General features: G+C 41.4%; 1 protein-coding gene across 2 annotated transcripts in view; it reads left to right on the plus strand.

Moving 5' to 3' along the window:
• The first annotated feature begins 606 nt into the window (after positions 1-606).
• The window catches only part of LOC142380118 (kinesin-like protein KIF13B), a 43,025-nt gene continuing 18,783 nt past the window's right edge, over positions 607-24,848 (plus strand). For both annotated transcript variants that reach the window (XM_075465670.1, XM_075465679.1), the window contains exons 1-14: positions 607-718; positions 958-1,291; positions 6,307-6,400; positions 15,303-15,315; positions 15,697-15,754; positions 15,885-15,977; positions 16,579-16,759; positions 17,799-17,886; positions 18,454-18,588; positions 23,191-23,303; positions 23,527-23,638; positions 23,759-23,971; positions 24,053-24,163; positions 24,264-24,398. In XM_075465670.1, the coding sequence (XP_075321785.1) occupies positions 1,222-1,291; positions 6,307-6,400; positions 15,303-15,315; positions 15,697-15,754; positions 15,885-15,977; positions 16,579-16,759; positions 17,799-17,886; positions 18,454-18,588; positions 23,191-23,303; positions 23,527-23,638; positions 23,759-23,971; positions 24,053-24,163; positions 24,264-24,398 (1,416 nt within the window). In that variant the 5' untranslated portion in view covers positions 607-718; positions 958-1,221. The remainder of the gene's footprint in view (positions 719-957; positions 1,292-6,306; positions 6,401-15,302; positions 15,316-15,696; positions 15,755-15,884; positions 15,978-16,578; positions 16,760-17,798; positions 17,887-18,453; positions 18,589-23,190; positions 23,304-23,526; positions 23,639-23,758; positions 23,972-24,052; positions 24,164-24,263; positions 24,399-24,848) is intronic.

A 24,848-nucleotide genomic window follows, 5' to 3' on the forward strand; every position in this document is an offset into this window, starting at 1 on the left:
CGTGACTTTCTGGGGTCTCGACCACATTTGGTAACAAACTTCTCGTTCTCCAAAAAAGTGTGGCGTTACTTGTTATTCGCTTTACTTTTCCTGGACAGAATTTAAAATGACAAACTAATATTTTAATCTAAACGGTTTTCTTTTTTTTTGACCCGAAACTATTTCCATTCTCTAATCTGCCGCTAACGGTTCCCGGCTGGGCTCGTGGTCTGACGTTCCCGGCGGAAACAGGTTGTTGCTAAAATAGAGCCAAACTAAACTTTTAAACTTTTAAAGGTAAAACATGAAACGCGAAGGCATTCAACAGCGTATCAAACACAGTTGGATAAGTAATTTGATGAACACGGATTTGTCTGTAAATCAGCAGAGGTTAGACAACACGAGTGTCAGTGTTTGATTTCAGTTACTGAGATTACGAACATATAATATCCCAGTTTATGGAAAAGAAATGTTCCCGTGTGTTTTTGTTGAATTCGTAAAGACTGAATATTTTAAACTGAATACATTTTTTGACAGCCGTGTGTTAAATGGGCTATTAATTTGAAGGGGAAATATTCTGGGCGGAAGGCGGATGCTGCTAACAGCTTTGAGCTCGACAGAGAGGGAGGACGTTGAATTCCGTTGGGAAGCAGTAGATCATCGTCAGGTTGTTCCCTGTGGCTCTCTCGCTGTTGTTTTTGTAGGTTAACGGTGTCACCTCTAGGATGAATCCACTTGGGTATGTTGCTCGATGATTTGGGGCGGTCTGGGAATGTTATGCTGTGAAATGTTCAGAAATGGGCAAAAACCTGCTCCCTTCCTGCCGCTGCTCCACCTCAGTTTGTCTGGCAAATTAGCTGGCTAGCCCGTTTTTTGTTTTTTGTTTTTTTTGCCTTGTAGATAGCATATGTTTGCTCATTCACAAACCCCGGCTGCTGCGATGTCTGATCTAATTTACATTTCTAATTTCCCTTCCAGCTCCCTCGCCCCTTTGGATTTAAATAAGCCTGAAATGTGAAGAGGGGCAAAAAATAAGCATCGGCGACTGGCTTCCTACAGGATTCTGCCCAGGCTTTTTGTTTTTCCGTGGACATGCCTGGTCTATGGAGCAAAGCTACGAGGGGCTAGCTGGCCGACAGTCCGGCTAGCGCAACATTTCCAGGCTTTTAGATGATTGTTCAGCCGAGGAGCTGACTTATTTTGGACCAGCGCTGCTTTCCCTTCCTGGAGTAAGGAGTCAGCATGGGAGAGCGCAGCCTGGACGACGCCAATGTCAAGGTGGCTGTGCGTGTACGGCCCATGAACAGGAGAGGTGAGGGGGTTCCAGTCTGCTCAGATACTGCATGTGATGCTGTTTTACTTTCACTCAGAAACAAATCCTGTGCTCCCCGAGTCAAGGTTTTAAATCCACCTTAATGTTGATACGTGGTGGATCGGGATTGAATTTGGTGATGGCCTCGACTGCCTCAGTTTACAACCAAACTGCAACTCATAAAGACATTGTCTACAGGAGACTGGCCTGACTTAAGCACTCCTTGTTTAATTTCCTGGGAAAGGGATGGCAGTCAGACATCATTACCCATTAGTGAAATGAGATGCTGCCGATTTTAAAAGAAAGAAGAAGAAAAAAAAAAAAAAAAGCTGTAGCCTGGCTGGTCTGGATGGCACATGTTTACAGTGCTGCCACAGAGTTTCCCTCATGGCTCCCCGCCATCTAGCTAGATTTAAAGCCAAGCTGCTGTGTGAGCTGATTTATCTTCTTTGCTGGCTGATAGAGGTGATGGCAGCTTCTTGATTTCATATGTCACTTGCTGAAGGCATTGGCTGGCTTTGGCTCCTGTTACTTTAAAAATGATATTGGGGTGTCTGAAAAGAACTTTAGCCCAAAAGTAGGTTGGAGCATCAGTGCTCTCGGGGTCATTTGCTACAAATTAAGTTGCTCGCTTGTCCTTTCATGACAGAGGCTTTCTTTTGCTCCTGTTGTCACTTTCTCAAACACCACCATGCCGCTCGTGCTTCCACTCATCTTCCCAAGGCTGCTGCTTATTGTTATATTCGGCTACGTTTTTATACCCTTTTATGTGTCTGGAAAACAAATGTTCAAATGCTCATGTCTAATTTAAAAAAAGCTCGAATAACAAAGGCAGTGTCACACAAATCTTCATTCACGCTTCAGTGCCCCACTTCATTATATAGCAGATTTTCAGAGCAGCATAGCAAGGCAGAGATGACATTTCCTGGTTGACTGCCAAGTCGTGTTTGTGCCGTGGGATACCATGTGTCCCATGAAAGGAGGAGGAGGAGGAGGCAGCAGAGTGGTTGACCGACAACTGGCAGAATTAATCGCATGTGCGCGCCCACCCCACACTCCCCTTCTCTCCTTTCCCTGAGCTGGAGATCTCAGTCACAAGATCAAGGCAGTGGTTCACCACAATGTTCCCATAGGCAGGGATTTACCATTAGTACTAATGTAGAGAAACTCTGTTCTCAGAGAGACTGTTTAAGTCATGACGCTGCAAAATTGGACATTCATTTTATTCAAGTAAAAAAACTATGGTATTTGTGTTTGTTTACATTGTTGTTTTTGATGGAAAATGATTGAGTAGATGTCTAAAGGGAGCATATACAGCAAAATTCTTCAGATTAGGTACATTTTGATTGATATTTACTGTTTATCCAAAACCCTGCTACATCCTGTTTATGTATTTGGATTGTGGTCTTTCAGCCTTGACCTGATGGGCACAATTTGATGGCAAAGTAATTGTGATTTGTTTGTTTGTTTTTTTATTAGCATTTAAAAGATTAGAACAAGAAAAGATGAATGGAAAAGGTGATGTTTCAAAGAGGACTTGATGTCCAATAGTAGGACTGGAAACAACTTTGCGAACCACATCCTACCTGGAAAAGGTTAAAATGATGTGACTTGCCAGCTGTTTCCGGTCTGAGGTGGCAGACCATAAACTCACATCACCGACCGGCATTTTGCCAGATATGATGTAATAATCATGATATTTCATAAGATGAAAGAAATATCTCTCCTCATTTTCCTCTTGTGGATGTCCACCGCAGTTGTTGTTTTTTTTTCTTCCTCGATATTTGGTTCTGGTTAAGAAAACTACTTCTACTGAATTACATCGACAAGCAATGTAGCCTACCCTCCACCGTCTGGCAATACTACACAGCCCAGTTTATATGGTTCAAACCAGCCAAATCCCAAAAAAACGGCTGTTGGCAGGGAATTGGCGTGGAAATTTATGTCTCACTTAAAACAGACGGAACCAGTGGTGCCACGTTTTCACTACTGCCTCCCTGGTCATTTCTATGTGAATACTCCTTCTGTCCACTCAGTGCTTGAGTGGGATAGAAGCTTTCTATCATGTCACTACAGAAGGCATTCACATAAAAATATCTCTCTCTGCTCTTTGCTAGTCACAGTCAATCCGAGCTCCTCGCATCTTTTTGCTGTCCTCTTCAACCACAGCCCTTCTTCTGTTTTCTACCGGCAGACAGCTGCTTCAGGACACAGCGGCTGCTGTTGAGGGAGTGCTCTTTATTCATTCGCTTTTCCCCAGCAGTGCAGTGATTTAGGTCTGTACTGAGCAGGCATCTATAACCTCGAGGCCACTGTCCCCGTGTATCCCAGGTTGAGGAGGAGAGGTGGTGCTGCTGCCTGGCTGAACAAAGGCAGGAAGGGAGGGAGTCTGAATGAGTATTTGCTAACATTGCATAATGCTCCAAGTTCCCATGGCTGTGGCCTTCGAAGAACAGAGCAACCTCAGGCGTAGCAACGGCAGCACCACAGCCAGTGAGCTTCCTGGCTGATGTCAGGGCTGTTGTGTCAAACCTAAACGCGGTCGGAAGCTCGGGGAAGGTCCAGAGAAAAGGCCAGTGGAAAGTGGGAACTGGTTATGGAGCAACGAGAGGCCGATAACAATGGGTACATTTATCCTCCAAACGGCATCACACTTTCCCTTCTGCTCAGAAGAAAGTACAGTAGGGGCACATTGGTATTGTAGAAACGAACAGGGGAAGAGAAAACATCTTCTTTCTAAAGCCATCTATGTCTTCCTTTCTTTCTTTTTGTCATTCTTTGTTGGCTCACCTCAACTTTTTTTGCCTTCTACTACCCTTGGCAGCAGAAGAATTGGAGGGGGACTCCGATCCTCTAACCTTTGACCTCAAGTTTCCATGGCTTTACCCGTGGAAACTTCCTCCTCTTTAGACAGTTTCGTCTGAAAAACTCAATGTTTCTGGTTTTATAGTAACAGCTCGCCTCCATCACATGTGGCGCTGCTTCAGTTTGGAATCCCCTCTGTGTCTCAGGAGGGGAAGTGATAGTGGATCCTGACTGTGGCTTATAAGCTACACTTGTCAGCTGCAGCCACCTTTTAGAAAAGTAATAAGCATGGGCCAGCCAAATACAGTGGATATTTTTATGTGCCAGGAAAGGAAGAAGAGGATAATAATTGGTTATTAAAAGTCAAACAAAGGCCGCCAACGCCCTGCACAGCAGTTTGAAACACTCTTGGCTGGATTTGGTATCGTGGAGCAACAAGTAGTCTTCTGATGAAAAGTTGCATTATGAGGGGAGGTGTTATTGAAATAGCTGACTTCTATACACTGCAATCCACCCTGGATTGTGCATGGTTTGTTCACAAGCCTGCACCATTAGCACATGGTAAGCAGCTGTGAGCTTCGCCCTGAGTCGTGGATTATGCTGTACATGTGCATTACCGCTCTACAGTAGTAGCACCTCAGTCATAAAAACTGCACTTGTGTAATACAGACTTCTTGGAGTAGCAAGGAATTAAAACTACTGACACTTTCCTGTCCTAACACATTTGGTAGTGATCAACATCCTTGCATGCACTTGCAAGCTTACTGCAAGATGGCAAATGTGTTCATTCGCTCATCTTTTTTTTTTATTTAATTTTTTTTTATCATATCATAGTATCAGTCTGTGTCTAAACAGTTGATGAATATGCCTGGAAACAAACATATAGCACTCTGTATGTGTAATGAAAATGGTAATAGTAATACATGGTTTGCTTGTACAGGAAAATGTGATTTTATTTTATTTTATTTTTATTTTTTTAAAGGTTTCTGTTGGTCAGGTTGGATGCATGAACCAGATCCTGTGGTTGAAGAGCAGCATTTATTGTCTGTACGTGTCCTTGAGCAAAGGCTGATTACTGAAGGAGTGCAATTCTAGCAATTCTTTTGCACTGGAAAAATAGATGAGAGGATATCCTCCTCACCAAGGGGAGCACATGGGTGCAAAGAATCCTCTTCCCATCTTTATCTTATCATTCAGGTTAGATATCAAGAATTTGGCATTGAGTTTTGCCTGGGCTTACATACAAGCTTCCTGATGGTGCTGCTGGTCTTTCACCGTGTTACTGATTTATCTAATCCTAATTATTACTGTCTTGCAGCTCTTCTGGCTTTCATGACCGCTTTCAGTCTTGTGAATGAAAACGCTATTCTTCATCAGTCAAGTTCCAACTTTCTCTTTCTGCAGTTGACAGATCAGTTTTGTGGATGGAGCCTTTTTGTTGCCATTTTATTTATTTTTTTCTTTATTTCCACTTTAAGTTTGAACTCTAACATTCAAGTTAGAATTCAGAAGAACTTCAGAAAAAAACTGGAAGTTCGGTAAAAGTCTATATTTAGCCAGTGTTACATCACCTGTTGATCTTATAAAGAAAGAGAGAAGAGTAGGAAACTCCACGTATAGTCTGGTTGGGAAGAGGTCCAACACACGTGTCTATTTACATGTTTGTTTAATGAATGACATATGATGTGTAAACTGTAACTAAGAAGTGGCCACTACAATGACTTTATTGGTATTCAACACTAAAGTGGTGAGTATTTTATTCCTTTTGAGCCAAATACCTGAGTGGACAATGCATTAGGACCACTCCTTTTGCTGAGCTGGAATTGATGAGTTGGTGTTCTGAAGGCCAAGTGTTACATCATGAACAAACAGGGTCGTGTGTGTGTGAGCGAGAAAGAGAAAGAGCCTGGACTGCTCCTGTTTTATTGATTTGTCCAATGCTTACTCCAAGGTGAAAGGTCATTTTCAGATTGTGTGTCTCACAGTTTGCTCTCTCAGATATTTGAACTTGATGCTCAACGTGTCGTGAAGCTGTTTAACTCCTGCTCAAACCCTAATGCAGATGTGTCCACAAATCAAAGCGAAAGTTAAATATTTTGGGCGTTTACAAAAGATCCGGTTTGCCTGTAAATTCCTGTGATGATTTGTACGTGTTTCATCTGAGTTTTTTTTAGTATCGATAACCAGACTGTGTGTTGTTTGATCAACAGAAAAGGAATTAAACACAAAATGTGTGGTGGAAATGGTGAAGAACCAGACGATCCTCCATCCCGCTGGAGGAAACCTGGGAAAAGGAGACTCCAGGTAAGGATATCAGTTGCATGTCTAAGCTGTTTCAACTGCACTGATTTCTTTTCTTCGGTCACACCCAATTCAGCTAAAACGGTCCAATTCCTGGAGGACTAAAGCATAAAATCCTTGGAGGTGTTTAATGCTGCAGTTTAGGGTTTTCCTGTTGATTTATTACCTACTTCTTTGTCACAAATCATGAGGATAGACTTGTACATTCTGAAGAAATATCCATAAACATACATTCATACAATCTAATCACAATCACAAAAAAAATGCTGGATGTCATAACTCCAGAGCTAACGTGAGAGACTAACATTTGTTCTTCTGAGATGTATGAGAGAGAAATGTCTTACAGTTATAGTCCCACTCCCACATGCTGCCTGTGTGTGATTGTTGTTTATTTTTTGTTCAAGAATGGTTCTTTAGAAAACACCTCTGGCAGAAACTTGATCCATAATTTTGCAGCAAGCATTCAAAAGTTGACTAAAAGTGCTGTGTTCTCCATATATGTCCCACAGATGGACGTTGGTTGTCCCCCACATACCCTCTAGCTGGCTACTTTCCCTCCTTGATAGTCGTTGTTACTCCTCAGTGGGAGTATTCATTATATTTCCATAAAACAGTTTTCTGTAAAAGGACACAAAATATACCAGATATGTAATAATATACTCAGGCCAGTGTGAACACTGGGCATTGCAGAGGCTAATAGAAAACAACGGTGTGGGGTGTTGAAGGGGTCACAAGCACTGAGACAAACCTTGAATTTCATTCCCGTAGCCACAGACCTACAGCTGCTTATGAGCCTCTAGAGGCCCACTTTGTTTTCGTCAGATATTTTTAAGGCAGATTTACAGCTGTGCTCATTCCCTCATACTGAGGGAGATGCAGAGCCCTGAAATTACTCACATCTTAAAGTCTTGTCTCAGATTTGTTTGGAATGTTCCTTTTTGCTCCTGATAGTTTTTGGCTGGAAGTGATCTTAACCACCTGTTGGGCCTCCTCTAGACAGGTGGATTTCAGCTCGCGTCACTTGTCACTTGCTCCCCCCTCTCTATGCTCTCGCTCTGTCTCATTATTATCATCATCATCATCATCATCACCACCTGTTGTTTTTGAGTCGAGCTAAAAAAGAGGTATTAAAATGTATTAGACTTGGTTGCGAGGCAGGGTGGGAATGTGTGTGTGCATGTTGTTGACTGTGTCTGTGTAGAAATTAGACCTAACGCACTGTTGGAGAAATAATTCTGGAGGGGCAGTTCACCATCTGACCTGTATGGTTCACTGATATGATGGTTCAGAATCAGCTATGAGGCCATCCATGACTACTGAACGGTCATTTTGGAGGAAGAAAGATCCCCTTGTGACTGTTAGAGCAGACTGCAGTTTGCCTGATCAGAATCGGTTTAAAAAAAAAAAAAGAAAGAAAGAAAAGAAATGTTGGATTTAAGATGGAGCGAGGAACAGACAACAGCAACAGTTTGTGTGTTGGAGGTGTGTGGAAAAAAATTACAGCATTGAGACAGAGTGTCAGACCAAGACAATTGTGCATAAAAAGACAGACTCCACTCCACTCTGCTTTTTTCTTTCCTCATTCCATTGGCTCGTAACTTCCCACTCCTTGGCTTCCTCCTTTTTTTCTCAACTCTTCCATTTCCATGGCAACTCAGTGGGAGGTTAACTCCGGGTCGCTGCTGGTGACCGTGAAGCCCCTTCCTCGTGCGAGGAGGAGATGGAAGAGGGGGAAGAAGCCTCATTTTACTCGAGCATCTGTCGACCATAAACTTTCCTCGGTGACGTTTATGGAGGACTGAACAAGAGCGGTGCTGGAGTTTCCCTCTCGGTCTCTCGGTGACAAAGGAGCGAGGAAGCGACAGGAGGGTTGACCGACTGCTGCTCACAGTGTGCAGATGCCGTTTTAATTCTGTTTGTTTGGGTCCAGCTTATGTTGACACAGTGCGTTACATGGTTGTTGGAAGAGAGAGACACGAGTGAGTGCATAGAAGAAGTAAGAGGTAACGTTAGGGTCTAGCAGGTGCATGTTGTTTGTTTAAGCTAAGCTAAGTTACCAGGATTGCCTTTGTTTGAATACGGTAAGACACATATCTGTAGGAGTGTGTTTTTAAAAAAAGAACGGTTTCATTACTGAATCCAAACTGCAAAAACTGATCTTTAGCAATTCTAACACATTTTTTTTAAGGATTCCAAATTACAATTTTAATTTAATTTGGTTAATTAAAGCTGTCTCATACCAACTTGAATTATGCTTTCAGAGCACGTTGGGAGGTCGGGATATATTTAAAGTTTTGAATCCATTATGCTGTGCATATACCATACTTATTTTTTGCTGTTTGACTCCAATGTCTTCAGCTGATATTCATTTCTTAGATTGCCAACATCAGATAATTACATCCTCCCTCAGCTCTGTTATTCTTCTCTTGAGATTTCATTGCACATCATCAGTGATCGCTCCTTATTTATTCTATTACGTAATTTTCTAAAACATGGATATGAATTTGATTGAGCATTAAACCACCACAGTGAAACACTTAAACTGAGTTTTTGAAGCATAGTGTGGAACAAAAGGCTGGCCTGAATATTTGGCCGCACATTTCCCTGCTACACAAATGAGCTCCAGCAAGGATATCCTGTTTCAGAGGACAAGTGACATGTGGCCTTACCAATTACACAAAAGCTGTACATATGTTCTCTGTGGAGCTTTACACTTCACTGAAAGCTATGCCTTTATTGCATGACTCATTAAAATCATTTTAAGCCCATATGTTGCAGCTCAAAGGCGGTTGCTGTTCCCTGTAGAGATACAGATTTGGAAAACGGGAACACAGTGGACACGGTGAGCTTCTAAAACCGACTGTCTTTATCTGCACGAGTCAAACTAGCCCACAGTTGATTAGCAAAACCATTTGAGTGCAGTCATGTTTGCCTGCGTCCACTTCAGAGCTGAACAAAGAGTACACAATAAAAGGTTGTACTGTACCGGACCATGGAATGGAAAAAGGCAGTTATTTGGAATTGTTTACTCCAGCTGTGTGGAAGGGCTCCTTATGCAGGGTTGCCCAACAAAGCTGAAGCACATTCGAGTCAAGGAACCTTTGCATCAAGTTTCTCAAATCTGGTAGTTTAATAGATGATAAGAAATAACTGCCACAGGGATAACTTCCTGTCTTTGAGCGAAACAGCCTCTACAAGTGCTGCTCCCAGCCTGACTGCTGTGTTTCAGCTCAGTTCATCATCGGCCATGGAATGTGTGTGCTCTTGGAATGTCTATATTAATTCTCCGCTACACTATACTCCTGTTCCCTGCAGTCAGACACTGTTTTCACAAACAGCACTGGTGTTTTTGTGTCGACTTGTTGCTGAAGCTCAGGATTAGTTCTGCTTGGACACAAATAAAGGACTGTCCCCTACTTTTTGGTCTGTTGGAAACCATTTTCTGTGCTGTTAGATTTGGAAATTCACTGCCAAATATCTGCGTTTGATGTCGGATTTCTACATGTAGTTTAGAGGAGGAACTTCCATTTCAAAGAGTTCTCGCTCTCTGCTGTAAAACTCATTCTTTGTTTCAGTGCAACAGAGCTTTTAACTAAATCTGGCTGAATGCCCTACTACTTCTAATACCTTCGCACCCATCTGTTGTTTTAGTTTTGGACATTGTAGCGCAGTGTCAGTCTGGGAAAATGTGACATTGAGTATTTGTATAGTCACAGTTTACAGTGTAAACTAAAACTTGACACACAGGACAGCTGAAGCAGCTATTTTCTCGCTGCCCACAATTATTTAATTGTAGTTGACAATTAAATGTAACACAAATGATTTTTCTTTCTGTTTATTTTTCTGCCACTACTAAAGTGTGAGCCTACAAATGATTCATGTAACCCTTGTGCAGAACAGGCATTTATTAGAAACTAGTACTGGCAATTAAATACCAGTAGGCTTTCCTGTCAAGAACTGCACATGGTGAATATGCTCTGTTTGCAGCAGGATATGGGGATAACAGCTAGAAGATGTCATTAAACGGACATCAACTCTGTCTGTCAGTCCATAAAATGATGGAAACGATGTAAAAATATGCCATTTTTGTTCGTTTCACCCAGCTGTTTGCAGACAGGTGATTAGTAGTATATAAGAATTACCTATTTACAAAAAAAAGGAAAGGGAGTTTGAGTGGACAAATGTTGGTAGACAAGTCATCATTTATACACAATATCAACAGCAAATGACTGTTTCAAATTGGCTGCCCTTAATTTTGAAGCATGCCCATATTGTCGTCAAAACAGTATTTGGTATGATACTTGGACGTGGGGTGCTTCTTCTCTGTACCTCTATGTGAAAAGGGCCTGAAAATACAGGAAATTTGGCAAATTATTAAGTATTAATGCTGTGTGAGTAACATTGCTGTGTGTGTTGTTCAGTCTTTCACATTCTATGATGTAGCGGCCATTCATGGACTTCGATGTGAGTCTATTTCCTGTGGTCTGTATTATTGGCAGAATCTCCCAAATCACCTCCATCCCCCCCAAAACAAAACATAATTTGAAATGACCTTTAAAGATCAACATCTGGCCTTCTTGAGATAGAGAGACATACTGATGAGCTCTAACTTGGTTCTGTTTTTCCTTTTGCTGCCATTTGTGATACTGCAGCCATTTCTCTTACAAAGACAGAAGTAAAATCCCCTTTATTTAGCTGATCAGCTATACTTATAATACCTCATTGAAAACGTTGGGAAAGACCTGACTCTGTGGCCATTTTCTTTTCTTTTTTTCTTCCTTCTCCTTTTTCTAATAGTTGGCTGTGAAATGTGGGTTCTGCTTCTGGTTCAGTTTTTCCACCAGCAGGACCCACCAGGCAGACCAGACTTTAGTTGCTCACCATGCCCCACTCGGTGACTCATAGCAGTGGCGGGTGTTTGCTTCCTATTAGAATTAGAAATGATGATGGTGAAACTACCATAAATGTTCTTACCTCCAGAATGGGACCCACAGGGTCGGGGCATTCTGTACTGGTCTGTCTGATAAGCAGACAGCTAACCACCCCACAGCTGTATGCCCAGATGCATGACCTAAGGCCGTTTTGCCTTGGCCCAGTGAAGCTGGATGCTGACACACTCTGACAAAGATCCAACTCCTGTCACATGTCAGCGATACAAACACAAGCAGCTTGGTGTCCGAGATGATAGACAAAAGAGGCTTTGTCGCCTTGTATCTTGAATTGATGTGGTATGTTTTGTGTGTGCGCATCAGCATATGTCCTTAAACAGTCAGCTAATATAAAGCGTGATTCATTCACAGGCCACACTCCTTTATTTCCTCCATGGTCTGTCAACAGCTTGACCCAAGCTTAGTGTAGTCTGAGATGATTCCAGTTCTTCTACACCGAGTCAGACTCAGACAATTGATCCTACTGAGTTAACATCCACGTCGGAAATTTGATTGGTTGTTGCTGAGCTTTTTTTTTTTTTTTTTTTTTTAGCTGCATTGAGGAAATACGCAGTGAATCATCACTGAATAACTGTGTTTCAGAAATCTGCACTGCACTGGTAATACCAGTCTTGTCATGTAATTTGTGGCATTTGACTGATTGTAACACTTGTTGGCTGCTAGAAAACATTTACTGTAAATGTGGAATATGGGCTTTCCATGAGGGAGAGCCTCTGAGCACCTGCAGACTGATATGCACAGGCAGTCTATATAATCATTTACACAGTATAATGCCCTGCTGTCCTGTATCCTTGCAGTCTTTGTGGACTGTACTTAAGCATCAAGCTCATACATGTCCTGTTGTCATGTGTCATCAGTCTGTGCTTTGTTGCTCTAATGACCTTTGTACTTGAGCTTAAAATTCCAGTCTCAGGCCAGCCTCTCTTCTCCCTAAACCCCCTGGCTACCTTCAGCCTTTTTTCCATCCTCGGCTCCCTCTTTCTTCCTGCACGGCCATGGATGGTACGGTGCAAGAGAGGGGGGAAAAAGAATCCAAGAACAGTAGGAAAAGAGGAAGGGGGGAGGAATCAACCATGCATTAAGTTATTTTTTTAAATGACGGCGACAAGCTAAAGAGAGGAGGGACAAATTGGATTGTTTTAGGACAGAGGGAGGCGGGTTCACCACTCTCCTGACTGCCTCAGTCTCCCCTCTCATTGGTCGGGGGGGGGGGGGGCCCTACTTCGATAATGGGTGTTTGAGCGCAATACGTGGGTGACCCTTCTCTCCTATAGCCTCTGAAGCAACCATGACAGCTGTCATCATTATGTATGTCAAAACCTGCCATCCTAATCTTATCCCTTAAGCAGAGATACGACTGCAGGAGATACGAGGCATGCAGGATGCCTAGAGGCCCCTGAGAGGAGCTTTCGAACAAGAAACAAGAATATTTTGAAAATCATGGTGTCACAAACAATTGAGTGTCCCAAAGCTTTAAATATGCGGGTGATGGAATTTAGTTTGACAAATCTGCAACACATCTGGTAATTTTGTGCAGTCAGAGAATCGGCCCGTTTCAGTCTTTCTGAATGCCCCTAGTCAATGCTGAACTTTTTGACACTAAACACCCTCTCAAATAGTGATTGCTGTGAGAAAAGAGGGCAGTGGAAAGAAGGTGTTAATTATATCGTTATTTGTAAAGTAACTGGAATCAATTAAACTGCAGATTTGAGTAACTGTGTGTGTGTGTGTGTGTGTGCGTGTGTGTGTGTGTGTGTGTGTGTATCTGATCTAAGTGCAGCACATCAGCAATGGAACGTCAGTGAAATATGAAGTGTTACAGATTGTTGGCTGGTTTGTCTAAGAACTGCAGCTTTGGTGGCTTACAAAGAATGTGCATGGGTAAAAGGAAACAGGTGTGTGGGGGCTTTTGTTGTTGGTGTGTTCTCTCGTGCTGTTATCTTAACAAGACCCACTATGAGTTGTTAATGATTACACTGAAGGTATTTTGAGAATTAGTAACGGTCTGTCACAATAATCACCTCTATATTGTATTAAAGCTTAATTATTGTGACGGTTGATTAATATATTGAATGTTGTTTCGATAAGTCAAAATCCTCTGAAGAGGAAACATTTTGAATTAATGCTAAATGAGAAAGGAGAACGTATTAATGTGGATTAATTACTCTGTGACCGTTGTTCAATATTTAAGTGCATCTCTTGTTTGCTGAGACTGTTCTGTTTTTAATTTATTGTGAAATTTTCCAGAAACTTTATTTCTGAGAATTGTTATGTAGGCGCATAAAATGAAGGTAATCGCAATGATTTCTGCAACGAGGTGTTGCAGTTAACATGACAGTTGTAATAAACCTGTGGGCGAGGCCAGGTCAGGATGAGTAGAACAGAAGAAAGACAAATTAATTACCTCTTAGCCTGTGGAGTTTTTATAGAAATTGGCCCAAATCGCCACCCCTCCACCTCCATTCTTGACAGTTGGTATGAGGTGTTGGTGCTGCCCTGCTGTTCACATATTCTTCAACTCGCTGGCTTATATAATAGGAGCAGAAGTGGAATGCAGTCCTCATGATTACACCTGAGATCAGCACCACATATTGAAGTATTCATATATCAAAAGTCATATTGTCGTCCCAATAATCAACAATTATATCGCAAGTTTTCCTAAGATCTTGCATTCCTAATGGGCAACAACAGTTGCTTCTCTAAAATCTTCTCTGATATCGTTCCTCCTTGGCATTGTGTTAACACACACCTGAATGCTCCAGAGCAGCACACTGACAAAATATCTACTTTTATGGAGTTGCTCACATCTGCTGATGATCAGTTATTCAAATGCATTTGATTAGCTGCACCTTGAAGCTACTTGCTACTTGCCTCTTGGTTCCTGTGGAAGCCGTTCGGTCGGACTTAGTTTTTCCCACCCTGTTTCTGCATTTTGCCTCACGGCTGCTCATACATCAAGCTGACGGTAAGCCATTTGGCATCGTTATGCAGACGATACACAACTTTGTTGCTGAAATATGTCAATATTTGCTGTTCTCACATCAACAAATGTGTCTTCATGGTATTGCAGTTGTCAAAGTAGAGTAACGTGCAGCATACTTTGTAGCTGTAGGTTTATTATCTATAAATTAAGGTTAGTGGTTTCTAATCAGATGCTTGGAGCTCATTTTCTTATCCCTTTACAATGAAATTAGGCTGGTTTTGCTGCTTTGATGTTTCCTCATATGCAGAAAACCAGATGAAGTTGACCACCAGTGTGTACTTCTTAAAGGTTATGGCTATTGGCTGTATTCTATATACTATGATGTTTACATGTGTGAGCCTGCCAGCATATGTTGTCTTAGTTTTTCTGTAAAAGATCACAAAGATATTGGGGGCAGCCATCCCACCTCTTTGTAAATGTCATTGTGTGTTTTATTTAATTATTTTTGTCTTTTTAACTTTCATCGGAGGCATTGTCCCCGACATGTTTGCCAATTTTTTTGTTTGACCTCAGCCCAGTAACCTTTCCATGCCGTCATCTGATTCCATCACCCATTATCTCAACCTCGTGCCAACCTTAGCAACTCTCCACACACACTCTCCCAGAACAATTCACCAAGCTCTCAGAGATGAACACCGTGTGTGCTCTGACACCCACAGACACACCCTTACGAAATCCCCCGAGCTTGTTTTTGACACGTGACAAATGAGATTAAAACATGCCCACAAGGATTAAAGGTTTGTCGGTTGTGCCTTCAGGTGACTCATCAAAACAAGGACGGGCTTAAGGCAGGCGCGTTAATGTAGTTAATGCTCTGTCCATACATGTTTACATTTTCTTCTCTGACTCATTTAGGCTCAGAACATGTTATTATAAAAGCAAAATGCTATACTTATAACTTATTAATGTGCTCTAAATGTCATCTATCTTTTCCACATGCTTCTGTGGTCCTTGATCCTCCCAACATCATCAGGAATCAGTCCAAGGTAACAGCACACACACACACACACACGCACATACACACACACACACACACACACACACACACAGACACAGACATTTTCAGCACTGAACTAATTCCATGGTTGTGAATCATCTCTGTGTAATACAAAGACACCGCTGTATTTCTGCAACCCTGTTTCAGAACTGTGTGCAACCATACAGGCAACGACACAAAGTAATGATTTATAAAGCTGTGAATAGTCAAGAGTCTTTTTTGAAGTTGCTAATTTTAAACCTTTGAGTAGAACATGTACCTTTGAAACGTTTTCAGTGGGTTTTTTGGCCAGCTCACTGTTCTGCACGTCAGTATTTCCAATAGTCTCGTACTCTACTTATGCTCCTGCTGTTCTGTGTATTTTCTCCAGGTTTTTGCCTACGATTATTGCTTCTGGTCCATGGATGAGACTGATAAGGACTTTGCAGGTCAGTTCATGAAAAGAGATCTTATTCTAGAAAATACAACATCACTGTACGATCTGGTTGATTAAAGAATATAACTGCATGGGCAGTGCACAGTTGTATAAAATGATGTCTGTGTATGTCTTCCCTGCAGGTCAGGAGGTGGTGTTCCAGTGCCTTGGGGAAAGTCTTCTCCACAATGCCTTTCAGGGCTACAATGCCTGTATCTTTGCCTATGGACAAACTGGTAATTGACAGTTGAACACCTCACTGTTCTGTGGTCAATATAAACTGCAGCTGTTGGACAGAGTGTGTTAAGAAGTTTCATCTACTTTTTCTCTTTTAGAGTAATATCATTGTGGATTAGTTGTGGCAGGAGATGTGTCACTATTTTCCTCAGCACAAACAAAATATCAAATTGGGAATACTGGCTTCTGTTCCATCAGACAGACTGAATCCTGAAGGAAAGGACTTAAGTGTTTACAGAGTATAACAGGATTATATTTGATTTGCTTACAATATTGACTCAGACATTAACCCAAGTTACAGCTGAAGTCAGTTCAGTTTATTTATTTTACAGTCCTCTAAAGACAGTTTACAGAGAAAGTACAATTATTACATGAATGAATCCAGGGTCTGGAACAATGACTTGAACAGAATGAGTTTTTTCTCTTATGATCTTTTCAAACCTGTAAAAGGATAAAATTCTAAATTTACAAATGCTATACAAAAGAATAAATATTATGTTACGATTGTTATTTTGCATCAGCTGTAAGAAATAGCATTCTTATTTTTGAGTTAAGTTGAACTGTCCCCTTAATGTTTTGTGTGTGTGTTGATGTTTTCAGGTTCTGGAAAGTCGTACACCATGATGGGTTCCGGGGACCAGCCCGGGCTGATTCCTCGCCTGTGCAGTGCTTTGTTTGATCGAACTCAGATGGAACAGCGGGAGCAGGAGAGCTTCACTGTTGAGGTGTCCTACATGGAGATCTACAACGAGAAGGTCCGAGATCTGCTGGACCCCAAAGGGTATGTCCTCAACCTAACCTAATTTATCTATTTGAACTCTGTTGGAAAAGAAGGTTTCTGTTAAATCCCAAAGATGAAAAAACAACACTTTCACTCATGCATTTGTTCGTTTTCTGCTCCTCAGCCAAAAGGAAATCGATAGAATATTGATTTTACAGAATGTGCTGGTTCCTTAGTGCTGTTGATATCCTTTTCATCCAGCTTTTGTCTTCACAATGACTGTATCCTGTTAATGCCGATCCAGCCTCTTGCTGCTGATTTACAGTAAAATCCTTCAACCAAATGGATGGCCTTGAAGCAGCAGGAGGAAATGTTGAGTTATGCTAGCTTAATTTCCTAATGCAAATCTACTTGGTGAGCAATGAAGGCCCCAAACAAAACAAACAAAAAAAAAACTAGGACATTAACTTAATTATGTTCTGTAGGTTTGAGAATGTTCTGCTCATCTTCTTTTATAATGTTGTGAATACATGTTTTACAGAAAGCTCTTAATGTGTACTTATTAAAGTTAGCAGCTAACTTAGCTTAGCTCTAACATGGACTCAAGTCAGCCAGTAAATCAGAGAGGGTCGTGGTGGGTTGTGCTAGCCGTTGTGGTGTAGCAGTGGTCAGTAGAGAAAAAGATTAGCGGCCTGACTGTCAGCCACCGATTGAGGCCAGCTAATGTCCAGCAGGTCAGCAGTAAATCAGAACTGCAGGCCTCCGTCTGCTGCCCCAGACACCACAACCTTTGACTCTCACTCAGTGCATGACCTTTAACCTCTGTAAAAGCGGCCAAAGAGAAGAGCACCATCTGACAGCCATATGCGCTCCTGCTGTGGATCCGCTAATGATGGAGTTCTGTTCTAGAGTCAGTTAGAATCAGGGTCAGAGAGCCAAGTGATAATAAAGTCTGTGTGAGATGTCTTCATTGGTCACCAGAATGAGCCAGGCCTGTATTTTCACTCCTGCTAAAACACAGGATACAAAGCGATTTGCTAATAGTGACCATTTTGTTGTGTTCTAAAGATCTTTTTTTATTATTTTGATTTGTGTCCAGGGGTAGGCAAGCTCTGAGGGTGAGGGAGCATAAAGTTTTGGGTCCCTATGTGGATGGTTTGTCTCGACTAGCAGTGGCCAGCTACAAGGTAAGATGTTCATCTTTTTGACTTTACGGAATGTGCTGTCAGTTTCGTTTAGTTTACAACTACAACAACAAAGCAGTACGAGACAATGAAATATAAAAACACAATACATGGGAATACAATACAACAGCAGGTGTCTTACTCTTCTCGAGTTAAAAGCCAAGGAGGATTCAGCAGTGATTTGAATATGTTAAAATCTGAGTGGTGTGTGTATGGAGAGGCTATTCTATAAATCCAGGGCATCCTACATTCCAAAAGCAAGTTGATGTTGGGCCTGACAGTCAGTTCAGTGGGCAGCAGAATGAAGAAAGGAGCAGGACAGCTGACAAGGATGTGAATCTGAGTGAAAGAGAAGAGAAAAAAAAAAGGAATTTTTTTTTTGTTGTTGCTTCTAATGTAATTCCATTATAATGAACAATTACTTAACATATTGGCTAAAAGTACTGATCATTCCTCCCACCGGACCACCACAAGTACATTCTGTTTCTGTAGGAATCACCAACGTATATTCTTGATATGCTGTAGTATTAATATTATTAATTTCGTCCTATTTTGTTTTATTTTTGTCAGGATATCGAGTTGCTGATGTCGGAGGGGAATAAGTCTCGCACTGTCGCTGCTACCAACATGAATGAGGAGAGCAGTCGGTCACATGCTGTCTTCAATATCATCCTCACTCACACACTCAAAGATTTGAAGTCCGGGGTAAGATATTACCACACACACACAGCTGAACAAAGTAAGACTTCAACTCAGCACACGGGAATCCTTTTTGAAAGAAAAGCTTGAAAAGTAAGATTTGCAAATGTCTGTGTGAGATTGTTGGAAAGTAAACAAGAAGTGGAAGGAAATGGAGAGAACATTCAGTGAAAAAGTATGGCTGAAGACAGCAGGTGTTCCTGGTGGTGTTTATGGTTGTAGAAGAGATCTGATGTACGATTGCTTACACCAGGTTTTTGTCATTCAGGAGACTGTTAACCCAGTCATTATCTTCAGTAATGACTGGGTCAGTAGTCCCCACTTAGCGTTGGGGATTTGCTCAAAAATCATATGACGGATCTTTTGGGGTAGAAACATAGTGTGTGATCTGAATTCTTCCCACAGATTTAGTTGAGCTCATGTAATCTCATGATTTGTTGTGCACACGGCTGCTTTGATACTTTTCTTCCGCAAAGCTTCTATCACACAGAACAGAACAGACACCAGTCATGCTTTTTCTTACTTCATGTGGAGTTGTACAGGACACTTATTTGTATCATGACTCAATCAGTACAGTTCTTCCGGTAAGCAGATCATGCGGCATGCCCACCTCCAACTCTACACCATAAATCTGCTGCAGAATCCGTCTCTTTCTATGTGCATCCAGCTGATCAGGCACAGTAAGCAGGAGAAATTTCTATTGAAAAAGCCATCTGATATCATCTGACTGTGGAGAAATGATGATAAGATGGTAAAGTGATACCTTTGTCATATTTTTTTACTCTTTAAGAGTTTATTCTGTATATTCTAGGTGTCTATTTTTGCTTTCTATCTTTTTTTTGATCAGTCGGCCTCTCCCATCAGGGAGTGAGAGGATAGTTGCTGAATAGGATGATGTCAGCTCAGCTGTGTGACCACACACTCTAAGAAAAGATCTGGGTAACTAATTCCTTATCCTCTCTGCCCCACTTTACCTTCCCCACTCCTTGCTCTTATTTCTTGCTACCAATAGATCCTGTTAATAATTCACAGGCGTGACTGTGAGGTTGTCAGCTGATCCAGCCCGCTCCGTTTTCAGAGTTAGTCACTAAGTCGGTCAGTCAGTAAGCTCATCAGGCTCAACAATCAAACGAATAATGCCGAATTGTGTCATCAGTAAGTGAATCACGTTTATATCCTGTTTGTTATACTTGATAAGAAGAAGAATTCAAACATCAAATTGACAGCCTCTGTTGGTTTGTATTGTCAGATAAAACTCTTTTTTGACCCACTGGAATTCTTTCCAGGCACAATTTCTGTCCATTTCAGTGCAATTCGAGCAACTTTGTTTCCACTCTGTGTGCACGAATGGAGAAGCACAGATCAGGGATGTCGGTCTTCATGCCAGAAGACAAATGACTGCTGTGTTAAAACCACAGACTGTGTGGTAGTTTTTTCAGGCCAACAGAAACAGAGTTTACCACAGTTAATCACATGATTAGTCACATGATTATAAATTGCGTTTGATCTTTCTAAAGTCTTATTGTGAGATCGTGTCCAGCACCAGAGATGTAGTTGCTGTTGCTAAATACATCAGAGCTCATCTGTGCCCCCTATTGGTGCAGCCAGTGTTGGTAGCAGAGGACCAGTGATGGAGGGACACGTTAAACAAAGTAACCTTTGACAGGTAGTAAAATCACCGACAGCTGGATGAGTCACAGTGACACTCAGAAGCTCTTCACAGGAATCTTTCAGTAGCCTGCCCTGCTCTGACTTTTTATCTCAACGCTCCACTTGGGGCTCACTCAGTTTGCACTGGCCTTGTTTGCAGTCAGTCCTCCGTTGTTGGCTGCTCAATACTTTTAACACTATTCTTTGTAAAGCAGAGTATAAAAAGAACATTTCCGCATATTTTTTTATTTTTTCTCCAATGGTGGCATTCACTTGATTACGTACTGACCATATGTAGCTGTGTGTTGATGCCTCGGCAATTCTTCTGTACCCTTTGAAGCTGCTGCCAAGTAGGTTGCCACGCTGCATATCCTGCCTGCTGATCTGCTTACTGACTCAGATGTTAACAATTCTGATCAGAGTCCTTTATTTCGTAAGAAAAATGCCTCATTGGCTGGTGGAACTACAACTCAGCTGTTTGTTTAGAACTGAATAAGACTAACACGAGGCTGAGCCTCTGTAATTCTGCTATTACCACAGAACAGATGCTGCTAATGTATGTTTCAGTTCTGGCATTAAGGTAGGAAGCAGGTATTATTGAATAACAATAAATTAAGTCTCTTCAGAAGAGAAAAGCTACCCAAAATTTCCTTCTGGGTGAGTAAAGTAACTATCCATCTATATTTACATGTTGTCTTTGTTTAACTCCGATTGGATGAAAGTTGTTTGAGGATGGTCTGTATCACTCCTGCCTGCGGTCGGTCTTTCTTACAACTCTTCCCTGTGTGTTTTCAGGGGTCAAATTTTGGGCTCGCTCCACATGTGATTTGTTTATTTCTTTCTTCTTTGATAACGTGTGAGATGTAATGTTTCAGAAGTTTATGCAAATTTGCATTTTCAACGCGATCCCTTTTACAATACAAGGTCACCTTTGTCTACAAAACACAATGGAACCCCCCCCACCCACCCACCCCGCAAACATTCACAAATTCTCTGGTTACAGTGACGCATGCACAAAGTCTATTTTTTGTCACTCCACTGCAGAGTGTGATATGAAAATGACAACAGGATCTAACATTTCTGATTTATTTTTTTTTATTTTTTTTTCTTTTCTTTTCGATTGCTTTTTAATTTTTGTAGCACCATATCTTTAAGGCCATTTGTTTCCTGTAACAATGACGCTACCGAGAAAGAATGCAACCTGGTGAAAAATACCAAATATAGAGTGAGATTTTTAGAGGTGCTATTTTTTTATAAGAAGTAGGGATCCCACACTTAATTCGTAAAGATATGAGGGCTTAAACCTATTCGACTACAAGGGCAGTGTTATAACTGCTGGATGTGTGTAGAGTCTCAGACCCCTCATTGAAAAACAGTTTCAATTGAACATCTCAGTGGTAGATGGTCAATAAACCCGACATCTTACCCCGAGTGGGATTTTCAGCTCTTGGTGTGTGCATGATATTCTGCTGTGCTGGGTCGATCCTCTACAGAGAGAAAGAGAACTACACCTGCTGATGTTAAATACTTTGCAGCGGTGTTGATCAGGTGTTAGATTCACCCTTGTCAGCAGCATACTGATAGGGATGCTATATCCTCCTCAACAGGCCTCAGAAAGCCATAGAGGGAAGCTATCAGCAAGAGTGAGCCAAGGCATCTAGCTCAATCATGCTGGAGGTTTGAATAAGACATAAAATCTGTTTGCATTTTACACTCGATGGAAAATACATCCCAAACTTAGGTGTGGCTGCAAGGCCCCAGCTGGAGCTGCATCGTGGAAGCAGTTCTGTGGTTCTTTTTTTTTTTTTTTTCATTCCTAAGAAACAGGAATGTATGAAACAAAAACAACTGTCTCAACTCAGTGCTCTCTTCTCCGTTTATCTTAATGTCCCAACAAGTGTTCCCCAAGTTTGGCTTTTAGGACCCACTTGCTTCAATATGTACATTCACATCGTGGGCCAGAATATTACTGATGCATTTTTACATCTTTATACTGATGACACAGTTGTTTATGGTACAAACACCTTTGGGCTGGCTTTTGATCGTCTGCAGCCTGCATTTGATACTATTCAGTCACATTTATTTAATATTGAATTTGTACTTAACGCTAATAAAACAAAAGGTGTACTCAACTAAAAGAAAGTAACTCCCTTCTTTTAACTCTACGCAAGGCACTCCTGTCGATTTTGAGAAAATGAAAAGAAGAATCTAAAGATACTTTATTAATCCCAAAGAGAATCTATAATGCTTCTTATAAATACCTCCTTTAAGCCTAATATTAGACATATTTTCAAGAAACTGAAAGTAAATCAGGGATTTTTTCCTTAAAGAATAAATCCTGAGTTTGATTTAATGCCAGGAACCTGTCTGATGCTGCCACCCTCTCACCTCTTATTGATTATGGTGTCACTGTTGCAGGTGTTGGATGCTGTTTATCATGGAGCACCAAGGTCATAACGGGCTGTAAACCCCTGACTCACTGGCACATTTTGTACTCTCTGGTCAACTGGTCATCATAATCTATACGCTGACTTTGGCATTGGTATAACTTTATTTACAAATGCATCCATGTCAACAAATTGTCATGTTCGCTTCCAGTCCTTTGTTACCTTCGCTGGTCCTTCTGCCCCTTTGACTTGGAAAATGCTACAACAGGATCTGAGACTGTGCAGTTTGATCCCACCAAGTGAATTTCAACTTATTTTTAAGGATAGTGGAAAAGGATCCTTGGAAATGTGCTCCCATTTCCCTGCTTTCCCTTAGTTCTTGTACTTAAACATTTTATGTTTTGCACTGGCAATTATGTCTGTCTGTAATTATCTCTGCTCGCAACGGGTCTCTTTCAGGAATGAGACCCCCATGTCTCAATGAGATTATCTGTAAAAACAAAGGTTAAAAAATAAGCAAAATATTTAGCCTTTTTTTACCATTTTCCTCCGTCTTTGTTTTTGTCTTTAGACGAGCGGTGAGAAAGTGAGTCGGCTGAGTCTGGTGGACTTGGCTGGAAGTGAGCGAGCAGCAAAAACTGGAGCAGCAGGAGAGCGACTGAAGGAGGGGAGCAACATCAACAAGTAAGCAGATGAGTATCATCCTCTCAATCATGGGACTGTTTTAAAAAAAAAAAAATGTTTTAGCTTGAAACTAAATGTCAAGAAAAGCATATAAACACTGCGCTTGTTTGATTCGAATGAATTTTGTGCTGTGGTTCATTTGATATCAGTGTTGTTGACCTACATGAAAAACATAAACAGACTATGCTGAGTGTTTGGGTATTTGTGTGTGATTGTTTATTAGGTCCCTAACTACACTAGGTCTGGTGATCTCTGCGCTGGCTGAACAGGGAACTGCCAAGAACAAGAACAAGTTTGTCCCCTACAGAGACTCCGTTCTAACATGGCTGCTAAAGGTAAGTGTAAACATCTCCCACTTTTGTGACTGCTGAGTGCATCTTCTCTGTTTTCTGATGCAGTAAACGGTTATCTCATAGTCAGAGGCCCTACATCTACTTTTATCTCCCTGTCTCCAGGACTGCCTGGGGGGCAACAGCCGCACAGCCATGGTCGCGACTGTGAGTCCATCAGCTGACAACTACGAGGAGACCCTGTCCACGCTGCGCTATGCCGACCGAGCAAAGAACATAGTTAACCATGCTGTCGTCAACGAAGACCCCAACGCTCGCATCATCAGGGAGCTCCGGGAGGAAGTAGAGAAACTACGTGTGCAGCTGACCCAGGCGGAGGTGAAATATCATCACAGCTTTGGATGTCGCAATGTTTAAATGTCTGTTTTTTCCCTGCGCTTACCTGCTGCCTGTTTATAGTCTTTGAAAGCTCCTGAACTGAAAGACCGTCTGGAAGAGTCCGAAAAGTTAATCCAAGAGATGACCTACACCTGGGAGGAGAAGCTTCGCAAAACTGAGGAAATTGCACAAGTAAATATGTTGAGCTGCTTTTTCAAATCACTCGCTTTTTGATTTTTGATGGAATAAAACTCTAAAACTGCTGTTTTGTTTTTGTTTTGTGTGCTTATAGGAGCGTCAGAAGCAATTGGAGAGTTTGGGTATTTCTCTGCAGTCTTCAGGGATCAAAGTTGGAGATGACAAGAGTTTTCTTGTCAACCTTAATGCTGATCCTGCCCTTAATGAGCTGCTCGTGTACTACCTGAAGGTACAAACACATACATACACTTACCTCGTGCTTTAAGAGTGCCGGTCTCTATTGTACAGCTAATTTCATTATCAATCTTTGTTTCATCTTACATCTCTACAGAGCACTCTCCTTTAATAAATCTTTACACATTTCGATCATGAAGGGTCATGTTTTTAGCTTTCAGGGTTCCTACGCAATCTTAAAAAGTTAGAAAAGTATGGAATTTGTTTTTAGTATTTTTTTTCCAGGTCTGGATAGATGTACATATTCTGTATACTAAAAGAACAAAATAAGATTGTTTTTAAAATAAATTGATGAAACAATCAGGGTGCCTCTCCATAAAGAGGCACCCTTCGGACAAGATACTGACAAGCACCTGTGTGTCAGGATGATTTAGATGCAAAGTGAGGTGCTTTGTGAACACACCTGTAGTTAAAACGCACATCATAGATGCAGACAATTTCTCAT

Source organism: Odontesthes bonariensis, chromosome 1, assembly GCF_027942865.1.
Source record: "Odontesthes bonariensis isolate fOdoBon6 chromosome 1, fOdoBon6.hap1, whole genome shotgun sequence".
Classification (NCBI taxonomy): Eukaryota; Metazoa; Chordata; class Actinopteri; order Atheriniformes; family Atherinopsidae; genus Odontesthes; species Odontesthes bonariensis.